The sequence below is a fragment of the Sciurus carolinensis genome, chromosome 9, assembly GCF_902686445.1.
Source record: "Sciurus carolinensis chromosome 9, mSciCar1.2, whole genome shotgun sequence".
In the NCBI taxonomy this organism is placed as follows: Eukaryota; Metazoa; Chordata; class Mammalia; order Rodentia; family Sciuridae; genus Sciurus; species Sciurus carolinensis.
In genome coordinates, this window is record NC_062221.1 from 70,721,794 (window position 1) to 70,735,987 (window position 14,194).

The 14,194-nt window shown below is 40.0% G+C and overlaps 1 protein-coding gene across 3 annotated transcripts in view; it reads right to left on the bottom strand.

Annotated features, from left to right (window-relative positions):
* The window catches only part of Parp14 (poly(ADP-ribose) polymerase family member 14), a 52,178-nt gene that overhangs the window by 29,896 nt on the left and 8,088 nt on the right, over window positions 1-14,194 (bottom strand). The window contains exons 2-6 of one of the 3 annotated variants that reach the window (XM_047564921.1): window positions 13,970-14,100; window positions 12,949-12,979; window positions 9,085-9,315; window positions 7,121-7,357; window positions 2,094-4,354 (exon numbers count right to left, since the gene is read on the bottom strand). In XM_047564921.1, coding sequence (XP_047420877.1) covers window positions 2,094-4,354; window positions 7,121-7,357; window positions 9,085-9,315; window positions 12,949-12,979; window positions 13,970-14,100 — 2,891 coding nt within the window. Of the gene's footprint in view, window positions 1-2,093; window positions 4,355-7,120; window positions 7,358-9,084; window positions 9,328-12,948; window positions 12,980-13,969; window positions 14,101-14,194 lie in introns of all 3 variants that reach the window. The other 2 variants (XM_047564920.1, XM_047564919.1) reach the window with 2 other exon arrangements.

Sequence of the window (14,194 nt, forward strand, 5' to 3'; positions counted from 1 at the left end):
GAGGGTGATTGATCATGACTATTAAACAATTTTCAACTTTTCTCAAGATAGGCTATAGAAATATGCTAAAACAGTATATTCAGGATAAAGCAGTTTTAGTGTGTCACCTTTTATTACATTATATTGGAGCCTGTATGGATGGAAGCTTAGAGATACTTTCTCTTGTAAAACAATCCAAAGCAAAAAATTTGGCAGGTTTATTAAATCTAGTTCATTTCACTTAATCTTATGTAAAGTATATCCAACAATGTGGTGTTTAAAGATAATGAGAACAAGTGACAAGTGATCATTTAGGACTCCGTCTTGGTCTTTGAATAAAACATTCAGGTTTGATTAAAATGTTCACTGTATTGTGATATCTGTTTTCTTTTAGGTATATTGAGCTAATAAATTTGCCTTTTAAAAAGTGGAGACATAAAAGAGCTCAGAGCTGTCTAGTGAATCCCTTTGGTATCCCTGGCTGCTTCTCCAGCCCCCCTGAAGTCAACAGAAAAAGGTTGGGGTTAAAATTCACTGGAAGATACACCTATAGCCATGCTGGCCATCGCAACCCAGAGAAACAGTGCTACTGCTTGGTAAAAGAGGTCTTCCCTGTCCCCAGTGTTCCCACCACCTCCTCCATTCCTTGCCAGGAATCCCTTCCTCAGGACTACCCTTGCCCTGCCATCACCCTCCAATTAAAGAAATACAGCCTGGCACAGTAGAAGGCATCTAGATCCTGCTTCAGATGGCTGCTGTTCTGATTAGTTAGAGCCTATGTTGGAAAGAGTATTAAATAGCTTTAAAAAAATAATAATTATATATATATATATATATATATATATTAGCCCCCTAGCCACTCCACCCCCCAAAACCCCCAGACTACAAGAATTGTTCCTGCATGATACCTGGACCTTGTTCAGGTCCATTTACTCCTCTCCCCACTTACACAGGACCGACAGACTGGTGTCGGGTACTGATGTCTGCTGATGTCAGACTCTGGCCCCCAAGCTCACCCTTGCTCCTTCAGCAAGATTTCTGCCCTCTGCATCCCCCATGCTCTAATTGTTGTGGATCTGCTATCAGTACATTTGATAAGAAATTAATCTTAAATTTACCAGACTATGACAAGTGTAAAAGCAATGAAAAGGTATCAAAAGTCATCTAAATGTATGATATCACTGATATGAAATAGAAAGACCTAACTCTCCCTCAAAGGGTGCTTTTCTGCTTTTCCTGTGTTTGTTTTTTACATTTAGATTAATGTTTTGCTGACAGACACCATCATCGAGCACATCCAAGTGGTTGCCTTTTCTGTGCAGTCAGGTCAGATCAGGCTGCCATCAAGACACACCATGACCACTCTGGAATATTAAACAGAAAGTGCAGTTAGCTGGCAGGACACTGGGTGCATGAGTGAGTCCACTGTTTTTGTTTATGTAAGCAGTCCTCCCCTTATCCTGTCAGATCAGTTTGTACACTGCTTCCCCTTAGGCTGCAACGTAAGTCCTAATAAGGCTTCTTTTGTATGGCTTTATTTTGCCTATTTGTGATTTCTATCCCAAGTAGAGCAGGCTGAGTTGATTGTACCAAGAGCTGGTTGAACACAAAAGGCTGCTGGCATTGAAAGTGACCAGGAGCCAGAGCTGGTAACACTGAAGGCATTAGGAGTCAGAGAACCCGGCAAGCTCCAGAAAGTTTCTCTGGCTGTTAGGAGAGCTACTAACACTGGGAGCTAAGAGTCAATGGCACTCAAAGTTCAGAGCTGCTAATGCAAAGGGAACTGCACTTTGCCTGTTCATGACTTCTAACTGAACTAGCAAAAGAACACCCAGATGATTGATAACATTGCTGAGGATTTTCACATTTACTGGAAACCTAGTGATCTGATTTCAATACACTTTTAGCTCTCAAAAATAATTAGCTAATCTCTTTCAGCAGGTGATTTGGTAAGTAACCCCATTATCTAAAGGAAACCTGATTCAAGGCAGAGACGGAGGATGTAAGATTCTGTCCCTAGATTATCCTCCTCAATCCTTGACTTCCTTTGGTCTCAATGAGAGAGCCATACATCAAGAGAGGCTTGGTGGTGTGCTGTAAATAGGGACACTCACCTTAGCATTCTGTACACTTTCTTTCACCAACTGGATCTTCAGGCCTTCCGGGGATATCAGACACAGATCTTTCTCTGATATTTTAACAGGCGGGACTGCTGCTGGCACACTGACCAAAGAAGTTGTACGTGGCAGGGAAGCTGTATTAGCTGGGGTGTCTTTAAATATAATTTCCACAGCTTTAGCAAAGGCCTCAGCAGTCTTCTCAGACATGTCCATAAGGTAAATCTCCTTCAAGGTGCGTCCATCTGGCTTATATTGGAAGTATTCTTTGATGGTCAAAACAATGGTCTCCACACACCGATATAAGGGAAAGTCAAAGATTCCAGAACTAATAGCTGGGATGGCTATGGATTGGCACTTGTATTCCTCAGCTAAAAGGAGACTTTGTTCCACAGCTTTCCTTAACAGGTGCACACACCTCGGGGCCTCATCATCCTTCCACCGGGGCCCCACTGCATGGATCACACGGTGGCAAGGCAGCTTTCCTGCTGTTGAGACCACAGCATTGCCAGGTAGGAGTCTACCCTCTCTCTTCACTATCTGGTTGCAATCTGCTTGAAGCTCAGGGCCTGCCACTTTTAAGAGAGCAGCAGCAAGACCCCCAGAATGCCTGAGGTCCTCATTTGCTGCATTCACCACCACATCAACAGGAAACTGAGCCAAGTCACCCTGTTGCACAATTAGTGTAACTCCAGGGACCACATCTCTCCGAGACAAGCACTTCTGCCCATCAGTGATGCCTCCCACCTTCTGGTCTTTTCCCTCTTGGAGTTCAATGAAACAACCAAACATCCGTTTGGCCTCACTTTTGCAATACCGTGCTCTCTCCTGAAAGAACTGCCTGGCCCCTGGCTTATCAATAAGGACTTTTTTAAGGCAGACTGAATCCCGGACTTGTGTGACGATATTCATGCCCTCCAGTACATTTTTCTTGGAGCCAATTAGTAAAATGCCTTTGTGTATTTTCTCATGATTGAAAACTACCTGCACATTTACCTTCTTTACCTTTGACCAAAATAATTGCTTTTCCGCCTTTAAATAGGCTTTAACCAAGGATGACTCTACTTCAACCAATCTCTCTATTTTCATGTGTTTTTCTAGGAAATCAGAAAGGAAGCTATAGATTTCATTCACTTCTTTCACACGGCCCGCAATGATGATATCAGTTGGGGTGCCTGAAGTTAACTCATTGACTACCACAATATTTGCGGAGGAACCATGTTTCTTTTGTAAATTTTGAGTTACCATTTTCCACTTCTTGCCATTAAGAACTTCTTTGTCCTCAACTACAATGCGCTTATAATTTAAGGCATGGAGCATTTGTTTTTCAGCTTCTACTAGGACATTTGAAGCAACACTGGTTAAATGAACAGTCGTACCCTGTAGTTTGTAAGTGGCAAGAATTTTCTCTGCTATAAAAAGAGATTTAGAGAATTCTTCAGAGTCTACCTGCTGCAAAAACTGAAAGACCTCAGGAGAGACCTGAATGTTTTTCTGGGTCATGTTGTACACCTTTTCCTGGATTTCACACTTGGCCTTATACACATCTGCCCGGAGCCCCTTCAAGAATAGGTTCTGAGTGGCCTCATCATAACAGATCTCCACCTCTCCACAGTCAGCGCATAGATGCTGCAGGACACCACTGTGTTTCAGAAGAAAATACCTTTTTGAAGAAATGGCCATTTTTTCCTTCACACTTTGCTCTTCCTTTCTAATTTTTTCAGTGGTGCTTTCTATTAATTCCTTGATTTGCCGGTCAATGCTTCGGACATCTTCTGATTTTCCTGCCAAGGTTACAGTCTCCTTAAGTGTATCAAATTCAATCAAAATCTTATCTTCTTCTAAGACATTTTTAACAGTGTTCCACACTACTGGATCTGCTTTAAATGAGGTAACTTCATATTTAGACCTGATGGCAGAGAGTGCTGTGGAAGCATCTTCCTTCCAGGTCTTGATTCTGGTTCTTCCTTCATTGACTAAAGTGGCTGCAGGTCTGACAGTGACTTTATTGTTGACTTGGGACCATGTTAACTCACAGTGATAACGTCTCATTTCCTTATTTATCTCCTCAATTAAGTGATTCTTTTTCTGAAAGAACCTCCATAAGGGATTATCCAGTGACTCTAGGAATGGTGCTGGGAGTTTAATCAGAGGCTTCTCCTTTCCATACAATGCTGTGCCCAAAGAGATATAGTAGGGAAAGACAAACAGCGGCATCTTATTGAAGTTATGTTTCTTGGCCATGATGGTGTCTAACACTTTAGAAGTGAAAACAAACAAACAAACAAATGGAAATAAGATAATTCAAAATGTAATATAGTTCACATAAAAACAAAACAAAACTTTTCTTTCTGCAGTGTTGGGGATTGAACTCAGGGCCTAGTGCATGCTAAGCAAGTGCTCTACCACTGAGCTACATTCCTAGCCTTTGTTTTTTTAGAGACAAGGTCTTGCTAAGTTGCCTAGGCTTGCTTCACACTTGTGATCATCCTGCCTCAACCTTACAAGTAGCCACTTTTCTATTCTAGAAGGAAAAAATTCTAAAGTTTGTAAAACTTTGATGTTACATTACTAAAAGGCAGCGCTACTCCAAAAGTGCTCAAATATACATTGATATGTATTAACAGTACACAGGAAGCCCTTATTTAATGCAGTAATTATTTTATAGCCAAGATCACTCTATGTTGAAATCCTATTAATTAAATTTGATTCTGTTTTTCTGATATCACTGGTAGATCACTACCATATTTAAAAATACAAGATATGGCTTGAGTCACAAGCACAGGGATGATGTCTATCCCCACTTAAAGAAAATTTTGTTGCTCAACCAGGTTCAGTGATATACTTCTGTAACCCCAGCAACTCAGGAGCCTGAGGCAGGAGGATTATAAGTTTGAGGCCAGTCTTGGCAACTAAGTGAAACCCTGTCTGAAACTAAAAAAATTTTAAAAGGATCAGGGATATAGTTCAGTGGTTTAATACTTGCCTAGTGTGCTTGAGGCCCTGGGTTCAATACCCAACACTGCAATACACATATATACATATGTATACACACATACATATACATGTTTGTGTGTATATATTTTGCTGCTCAAAGTGAAGATCATCTAAGTATTGTGCTATTTGTTCCTTCTTGAACAGTCCCACAATTTTAGCTTTCAGTGTTAACTTAGATTCCATTAACACCTTTACAAGGAAAGGCATAATAACTGTGACAGCTTACCATGTATCAGTTACTAAGTGCTTTACATAAATTTAATTCCTTCAATCTTCACAACAGCCTCTTGAGGTAGAGACACTAGTATTATCATCCCCATTTATAAATGATAAAGCTGAGGCTGGGAAAGATTAGATAATTTGAATAGCATAAATAGTGAACTGGTTTAGTACCTGTCAACTTCGAACCCCATGCTTGTGCTCCTCTATCAGACCAAAGCCATCCTCAAAGTATCAAGAGTCCTGCCCCAGAGATTATGATTCAATAAGACCTACACCTCCTCCTGCTTCTTCTGTAGTCTCCCTCCCGCATTTGAACTGGGACAGCCTCGTGTGTGTGTTTGTGCCTGTGTACTCTTTTCCTCCTCTAAGCTCCTCTTTATTTTTATGTTAGTTGTAGGCAAGTATAAGTGGTATCAGTAGGAAGGAAATTAGAATAAATCCCAATAATGATTTGGATTAAAATAGTATCTATTGTGGAACGATATTAAAACATAACTTCACCAAAGCCAGACATAGTGGCACACACCTGTAGTCCTAGCGACTCAGGAGGCTGAGGAAAAAGGATCATGAGTTCAAGGCCAGCCTCAGCAACTCAGCAATGCCCTAAGCAACTTAGCAAGATACTGTCTCAAAATAAAAAAAAAAAAAAAATGGAAAGAGCTGAGAATGTGGCTCAGTGGCTAAGTGCCCCCAGGTTCAATGCCCAGTATTGGGGTTACTGAATAAATAAATACATACGTACACAAATTTGCCTTGTGCGTGACTAGGTCCTAGGAATGGTGTCAGGCATCATGAAAAGAATATGACTTTCAGAAGCCTAAAGATAGAGGCCCAACGTCCCTCCACGGCCCCATCTGCACATAGGTAGTTCCAGTGACCACCACACATATTGCATGAGCACCACCAGGTGCTGAGTACTTTGCAGGAACTATTTCTTCTGATTCTTACAACATTCCTCTACGGTAACCAGTAATGTGATGCCCACTTTACAGATGAGAAAACAGAGGGTGTGGTGGGTTAAAGTAATTAGCCCAAGATCACAAAATTAGTAAGCACCAAAGCCAGGATTGAAACTCAGGTCCGTCTTACCCAAGAAGCATCAAAGGTGTGACCTTAATATGCCCTAAAATCTCTATCCTGGGGTCTTGTGAAACCACCCCTATTAATTCCTGAATAGTGACACTGACAGGTAAAGGGGGAAGCTACAATGCTTTATAGGAACTGTATATTTCTGAGTATGTAGTTTTTAAAAGACAATTTTAAGGCAAGCTAGTTAAGCCTCACTGTCACAGTGAAATCAGATACAACTTAATTTTATTTATTTACTCATTTATTTTTGTGGTGCTGGGGATTGAACCCAAAGCCTGGTACATGCTAGGCAAGTGCTCTACTACTGAGTTACATCCCCAGTCCCTCTAAGTATATCTTTACCTAAACTTGTTGAAATTAACTTGAGAACTTACGTGGATGGCTAAAACACAGATCTCTTTTTTTTAATACAATATTTTCAAAGCTCTAAGAGTGATAGTTTCGTGTGTGTGTGTGTGTGTGTGTGTGTGTGTGTGTGTTTTAGTCTGTATGGACTAAAGACTCATGAGAGAATTTCCTTTTACCTTCAAAAATTTGACATTGTTCCTCTCAACAATGAGTTACTGGCCTCCTTAAGCTTAATGTCTCAGGTAAACAGATGATTGATTTGATTTCCAAAAAAATATATGAATCAGAAAATAAAATGCTTCGGAGTTTAACTAACTGCTAAGATCTGCTAAAACGGCCTGGGAAATGTGGTAGTTAACAGAGATTACCTTTTCTGTCACAAAATTCAATCACAGCTGCACTCTCTTCAGGAAAACATTCAACACGGGCAATCCTTCCCCCTCCATTATCAGGATTTTCAAAGAAAAGTTGTAACTGGGAGACATTAATACCAGGTGGCAGGTTTTCGACCCTGATTGTTTTTGTGGCTTTCAGAAGTCTTGGGGAGACCTGAAGTTGTTGAATTGTATGGTGCCTGGTACAATCATTAACAAATTTTGTGGTATCTACAAAAGAAAAAAATGGTCAGAAAATTATTATTTTATCTCTACCTTATATAGAAGATGGCTATTAATTGAGATAAGAGGGAGAGTTAAGTACTGCATTGTTAGACAAGATTTTAATACCTACTGAGAATTTACTTGTCTAAAACTGCCTGTCTCTGAACAATGATGCACACATGAATGTCTTACCTGGTTTTACTGCTACTGAGTTGTGTCCCTGTGTCTAGTCACTGCCCTAGCCAACCCGACTGAGGTTCTCTCTATAACACCATCACTTCATTTCACTCCTTTCTCAGTCCTTCAATGGCTCCCCGGTACCTGCAGGTAAGAGTTCATTCTCCTCAACCCTGCTAACGATGCCCTTGGCTATTTGACTCCAGACTAATTTCCAAGCATCGCCTTTGGCTAATCTCTTTCATTCATTTTATTTTACATGTTACCACCCCCAAACAGTCATTATTTTTTAAATTTTCCTTCTCTTTTGCTTTTGTGTATATAATTTCCTGTGTCTGGAATACCAGCTCCAATCTTTGGTTTTTGTTTTTTATAATGCTGGGGACTGAACCCAGGGTCCCATGCATGCTAGGCATGTATTCTACCACTGAGTTATACCCCCAGCCCTTTTCTCCAATTTATTTTTCCTTTAAATCTTGGTCCTATTTATCCTTTAAGACTAAGCCTAAGTATCGCTTTCAAATTAATAAGTATTGATGGTGGGCCTGTGATATGCCTAGCACTATTCTAGAATCTAAGAATACAGAGATGACCAAAAATCCTTGCCAGTTCACCATCCAGGAGTACTTCATACGTGCTAGGCAAGCACTCTGCCACTGAGCTACAGTCCCAGCCCCATGACCTATGCTCTGGAAGATCTCATCTTTCCTGTGGCCCTTCCCCCTCTCCCAGTCTCTCTCCCTCCCCTGCTCTCTCCCCTTCCTGGCCACCATGAACAGAGCAGTGTTCTTTTCCACACACTTCCATCATGATGTCCTATCAAACCTTTGGCCCAGAGCAATGGAGTAGGACCATCGTGGACTAAACCTCTGAAACCATGAGCCAAAATAAACTTTTTTCTCCTCTAAGTTGTTCTTGTTTGGGTATTTTGATCCTTGTAACAAAAATCTGACAAACACATATGGTAAAATGGATAATAGAACAGACTGGAGAGGTAGGCTACCTGGGTTCAAATCCAGGTCTCCCATTTATAGCACCTTTGTGCCTTTGTCTCCCCAGCTGTATATTGGGTGATAATAAGAGTAATCTCACAAAGTTGTTGAAAGGAAAAAAAGTCAATTAAGACATGTAAAGGGCTTAGCATAGTACCTAACTTACAGTAAGCACCATGTGTTTATTACCTTCTAGCAAATTCAGTTTGGTAACAGATATAAACTTTTCTTAACAAGATAACCCATGTAAAAATGCTGACTCCTTTACTTGAAATCATTTTAGTAACCTTTAGACTTCTATTTCTCTCTCTCTCTCTCTTTCTCTCTCTCTCTCTCTCTCTCTCTCTCACACACACACACACACACACGAACTCAAATATACAAGAATTCAGTTTCAAAATCAATTTGCTTCTCTTAAAAAAAAAAAAAAAAAGCACCTGTATTATCTTGGAGTCCTCTTTTACCAGTTACTAGGAAGACTCAAAATTTCATAGAGATTCCATTAACTGGGTGTCCCAAATCCCCAAATGTGGTACAAAAAAGGTTGATGTCACTAGAGCTCACCTATAGGTCTTTGAAAGGTAACCACAGCAACGTCAAAATCTCGTATTATTTCCACCTGAAAATCATCACTGGGCACGTCACTTATGTTCTCCACTAACAAGATTAGCATCATTTCAGTCACATGTGCTGGAAGATTTTCAAATGCCACCAAACAGGGAACGTTTTCAGATTTTGTGGGGATAGCTTCCAATTTTTCTGATGAACTCTTGAGAGACAACTTTGTATCCAGTTCTTCTGACACATCTGATTTTAGGGAGGCAAACAGAGGTATGAGATAATATATTTACCTGCCATGGTCTTAGCAAAGTAAATTATCATAAAACATGTCATTTTCTCCCCCAATCTCTTTACTAACTCAACTAAAAACAGGTCCTGGATAGTGTTTTGCTTCATTTAATTAAAAATAAAATATAGTATTTGACCATCTAATACTACTATCCAAAAATAATTTAAACTCAATTGTATTATACCTTTTTCTGCCTCATTTCTATGAGGAACCTACTTTATCCTTTATAGCACCTGACATATATTTCTAACATAGGACTACCTTATAGTTATTGAACTAAGCTTCCCAAAAGCAAACACATGTTTATTCACCCTAGTATTGCTGGCACAATGTATATAGTTTAGGCCCAGCAAATGTTTGCAGAACTGGAGATCTACTGCTTGGTTCACTAGAGGAAAACAAGAATATCTGATAATGCACATAAATTCATATTAAAAAAATAGCTTAAAATTAAATAACAACATAACTTAAGATTAAATGAAATAAATATGACCAACCAGAAAGATTACTGGGCTAGAGCAAGGCTCTATGTGTTCCATCCTGGACTACGACTCTTCAGCCATGTAACCCTGGGTCAGTCTCTTAGTTATAAAATGAGAACGGTAGACTAAGTGAACTGAACAAGAAAGAGTCTTCCCAGTAGTATAGTTTTATAACCCCATGACTATTAGAAGCTTCATCACAAGAGAAGCTTGGTTAACTGACAAATAAAGAGCATCAGGAACATTTCAGGAGTCCAAGAATTAAATAAAGGGACTGGGGTGCATGGAAAGGCTTGAGGGAAGAAGAGGAAGCTGAGCAGGTCTTAGAGGAGTACAGAGAATTAGGTAAGAAAGTCAGGTAGAGGGTGTGCGAGCAACAGAAGCACAGACCTGTGACTGACTGAAACCATTTGGAAGATGGTCTGTATGGTTGAATGACCATGTGTGGTTCCATAGGGAGCATTTTAAAGAGATGTAAGAAACAAGACCAGAGAGGTGGGCTAGATCCAGAATGTGGTCTGGACTTTATCTTGTAGTTGATAAAAGTGAATCATGGAAGGTTTCTGAGAAAAAGACAAGAGGATATCTAAAAATAGTGCAGAGGGTTGATCAGTTATAAGGAAAAAGGGTGTCACAAACAGAGCAACTGAGCTGCGAGCTCCTGCCACGTTGGATTTGTGAGGTAATAAGAGGGGCCTGTGGTGAGAGGATTGCTGAGGAAGACTCTTCAAAAATTAATAAGGCTCTGTGAATAACATATGTGGAAGGTTTAAGAGAGATGCCTGAAGTTTCTAGTAGGTGAGGAGCAAACTGTATATTTTAATAAAAATAAGGAATTCAGAAAAGATATTGGTTTGGGAGGAAGCAGAAACAGGTGGCTTCAGACACGTTGGGTCTGACTTCAGAAGGAAGGTCGAACCGAAGGTCTGAAGTTTAGAAGAGACTCCATACTTGAGATACTGACTTGAAAATTCCAGAATTTGAAAACCACACGTGATCAGTATTTCTCTGTTCCTGTCTCTTCTCCAGGATCTTCCAGTTGCTGGTTTCTACCTTTCCGACCCAGTCCAGCTGGAACTGAACACAGGCTCAATATTCACATCCCACAATTCTGGTGTGTGCCTTTTCCTGAGCTCTCAGCTCCTCAACTTTCTGCATTGACTTTCAGGCATGTGTTATTTGCATTCCTGGGGCAGTATCCTCTGCTTTCCCTGTCCTTGAGATTTTGGATCTGTTAGGTAACCACTCTCCACCCACATTTTGCTCAGTTCTGAAACCATCTATCCCATTCCAATTCATTTCAAAAGTCCTAGCCTTTTGGCTGTCATCAGAATTCAGTATGGATCAACCACTCATCTGAGGACTTCTGCATCTCTTCAAAGAGCCAACTAAAGGATTTGTTGAAGACCACCTGACTTCCTAGTTGGTCACTACCCTTAGAGTCTGGGTCAGGTAAAAAAAGATTAGAAAATGGTTCTAACATCTCCAGAACAATGAAAAATCCATTGGTGGAGAAACGCTGGATGGCTCTTCCTGAGGATACACCTAGGGTGCTAGGTGAATTTGAAATAGCACTAACATTGCAATCAGTTAACACAGAGTGAGGTTAAAATATATGAAACTACCAGAAACATAAAGTTGATTAAATTTTAGATCTAGGAACATAGTATGAGTGTAAATACACCAATAAAAAGTCACTTACAGGTCTAAAATAGAGCTTGGGAATACAGCACTTAAGACATCTTCCAAAAAAATGATAAGAATTTAAGGCGTCACAATAATAAACATCAGAAGTTGATGAGTCAATTCCAGATCAGAAGGATGGAAAGCAGGAATTAATCTGAACACATAAAAGTTTCCTATCTTGTAAGAATCTTGAGCTTATTAAGAAAAGCACACTCAAGCCAGGCTTGGTGGCACATGCCTATAATCCCAGCTACTCAGGAGGCTGAGGCAGGAGGATCTCAAGTTTGAGGCCAGCCTCAGCAACTTGTGAGACCCTGTCTCAAAATAAAACAATTTAAGAAGAGCTGTGGATGTGGCTCAGTGGGAAAGCACCCCTGATGCCCATTAATAGATGAATGGATTAAGAAAATGTAGTACATATACCCAATGGAGTTTTTCTCGACTGTAAAGAAGAGATAAAATAAAAAAGAATGAAATCATGGCATTTGAAAAGAATTATTTGATGGAAATGAAGAACATTGTGCTAAGTGAAATAAACCAGACTCAGAAAATAAAGGGTCAGACATTTTCTCTCATATGTGGAAGCTAGAGCAAAAAGGAAGAAAAATGGGGGTGGGGGTCAGATATAAAGATACAGGGAAGATCCATGGACTAGAAGGAGATGGAAAGAAAGGGGGAAAGGACAGGGAAGGGGAAGAAATGTGGGTGGATGAATTTAACAAAACCACGCTATGTGCATATATAAATATACCACGATGAACTCTATCAGTATGTATATGTATAAAGTGTCAATCAAAAGTAAATAAATAGCCAAGCATGGTGGTGCACACCTGTAATCTCAATGACTTGGGAGGCTGAGACAGGATTATCGCGAGTTCAAAGCCAGTCTCGGCAACTTAGTGAGGCCTTAAGCAACTCAGAGAGACCCCGTCTCTACATAAAATATAAAAAAGGGATGGGGATGTGGCTTGGTGGTTAGTGACCCTGGTTTCAATCCCTGGTACCAAAAAAAAAAAAAAAAAAAAAATTTCAATAAATAAGCCAGAGGAAGGAAGATCAGTAGAACACAGGAAAGAAAATAGGGAGAGGCAGGAGGAGACAGAAAGAAGGGGCACTGGGGACTGAATGGAGTAAATCAAATTCCATGCATGTATGGTTTTGTCAAAATGAACCCAACTACTATGTATAACTACAATGTGAAGAAGGAGTGGGAGGAGAAAAAAGAGGAGGAAGAGGTAGAAGAAGAGGAGGAGAAGGAGGGAAGAAGGAGAAGGAGGGAGGAGGAGGAGGGGAGAGGAGGAGGAGGAGGAGGAGGAGGAGGAGGAGGAAAAGGAAGAGTCCCTAAATGCCTTATTTAATGGAAGTAAAACTTCTTGGTGAATGTCAGAGTTATATCAATTGAGACTTTACCTGGTTCTTTGACATCTTTGGTCTTGGATTCCTGAAACCCAAACAATAAAATAGCATTAATGTATTACTAATAATTTCTTTACATTAAGAAAATGTCATTGCATGCCGTGGTGCCTCCTGTAATCACAGCTACTGAGGAGGTTGAGGCAGGAAATCACAAGTTGGAGACCAGCCCAGGTGACTTAGCAAGACCCTATTTCAAAACAAAATGAAAAGGCTAGAGATGCAGTTTGGTGCTTGCCTAGCATGTGTGAGGCCCCTTTATTTGATCCCAGAACTATAAAAATAAATAAATAAATAAATAAATAAATAAATAAATAAATAAATAAATAAATAAACGTCCCTGGGACCAGCTGGAGATGTAAGGTACATAGAAATGATAAAAAGCTCTATTAGTGGAGTTCTCGAAGCATCTGGGGCCACATGTTGTAGCAGATCCCCTTGCTAGTCACGATAATCATTGGTAAAAACAAGATACAGAGAGCAGATTCCCCAATTCACACTATGTTTGGGATACAGGGTAAGACCTAAGTCAGGGAAACAGCTTAGCTCATGATTGCTTCTTTCCATCTAGAATTTATTGAATGTTTACTATATAACAAGCACTGTGCTGGGTGCTTCATAGAACTCATCTCAACCCTCACAATAATCATTTGACAATTGAGGAAACAGTCTCTGTAGTATGATCGGTCACTGTTCCCTCAAAATGATGTTTAAAAAACAAAACAAAATAGCAAGTTTCAAGTCAGAAAGAAGACAAAACAAAACAATTTAAAACTTTATATCTGAAACTGACATTAGTCTACCCTCTGGTTCTTAATTTTCCAAAAGTGTCTAACATCAACACAGAGTGCTTCATCCTCACTATTTCAGACCACGTTATCTCCACACTCGTCCCCTCCACATTTATGAGCTGCTGTTCTCACTCCAGTTTGGTTGACACTTCTCATTCCACTGTATTTTCTTCCCACACACTGTGGAACGACCTCCAGATCCCTTTGAACTTCTTGGGTTTACTTACGTTTGCTGAAACTTTCCCCTTAGAGACTGGGGCTTCATCTGAGGCTGTGGGCAACCGGACAGTTAACTTGAATGTTCCTTTTCCTGGCCATTCTAACTCATGATTCTTTTTCTTCAGAACATTTTGCCGAACTAAAGCATCCACAAAAAAAAAAAAAAAAAAAAAAAAAAAAGACAAGCACTCTTTATTTGCATAATTATATAATTATACCATCATTTCTATGAG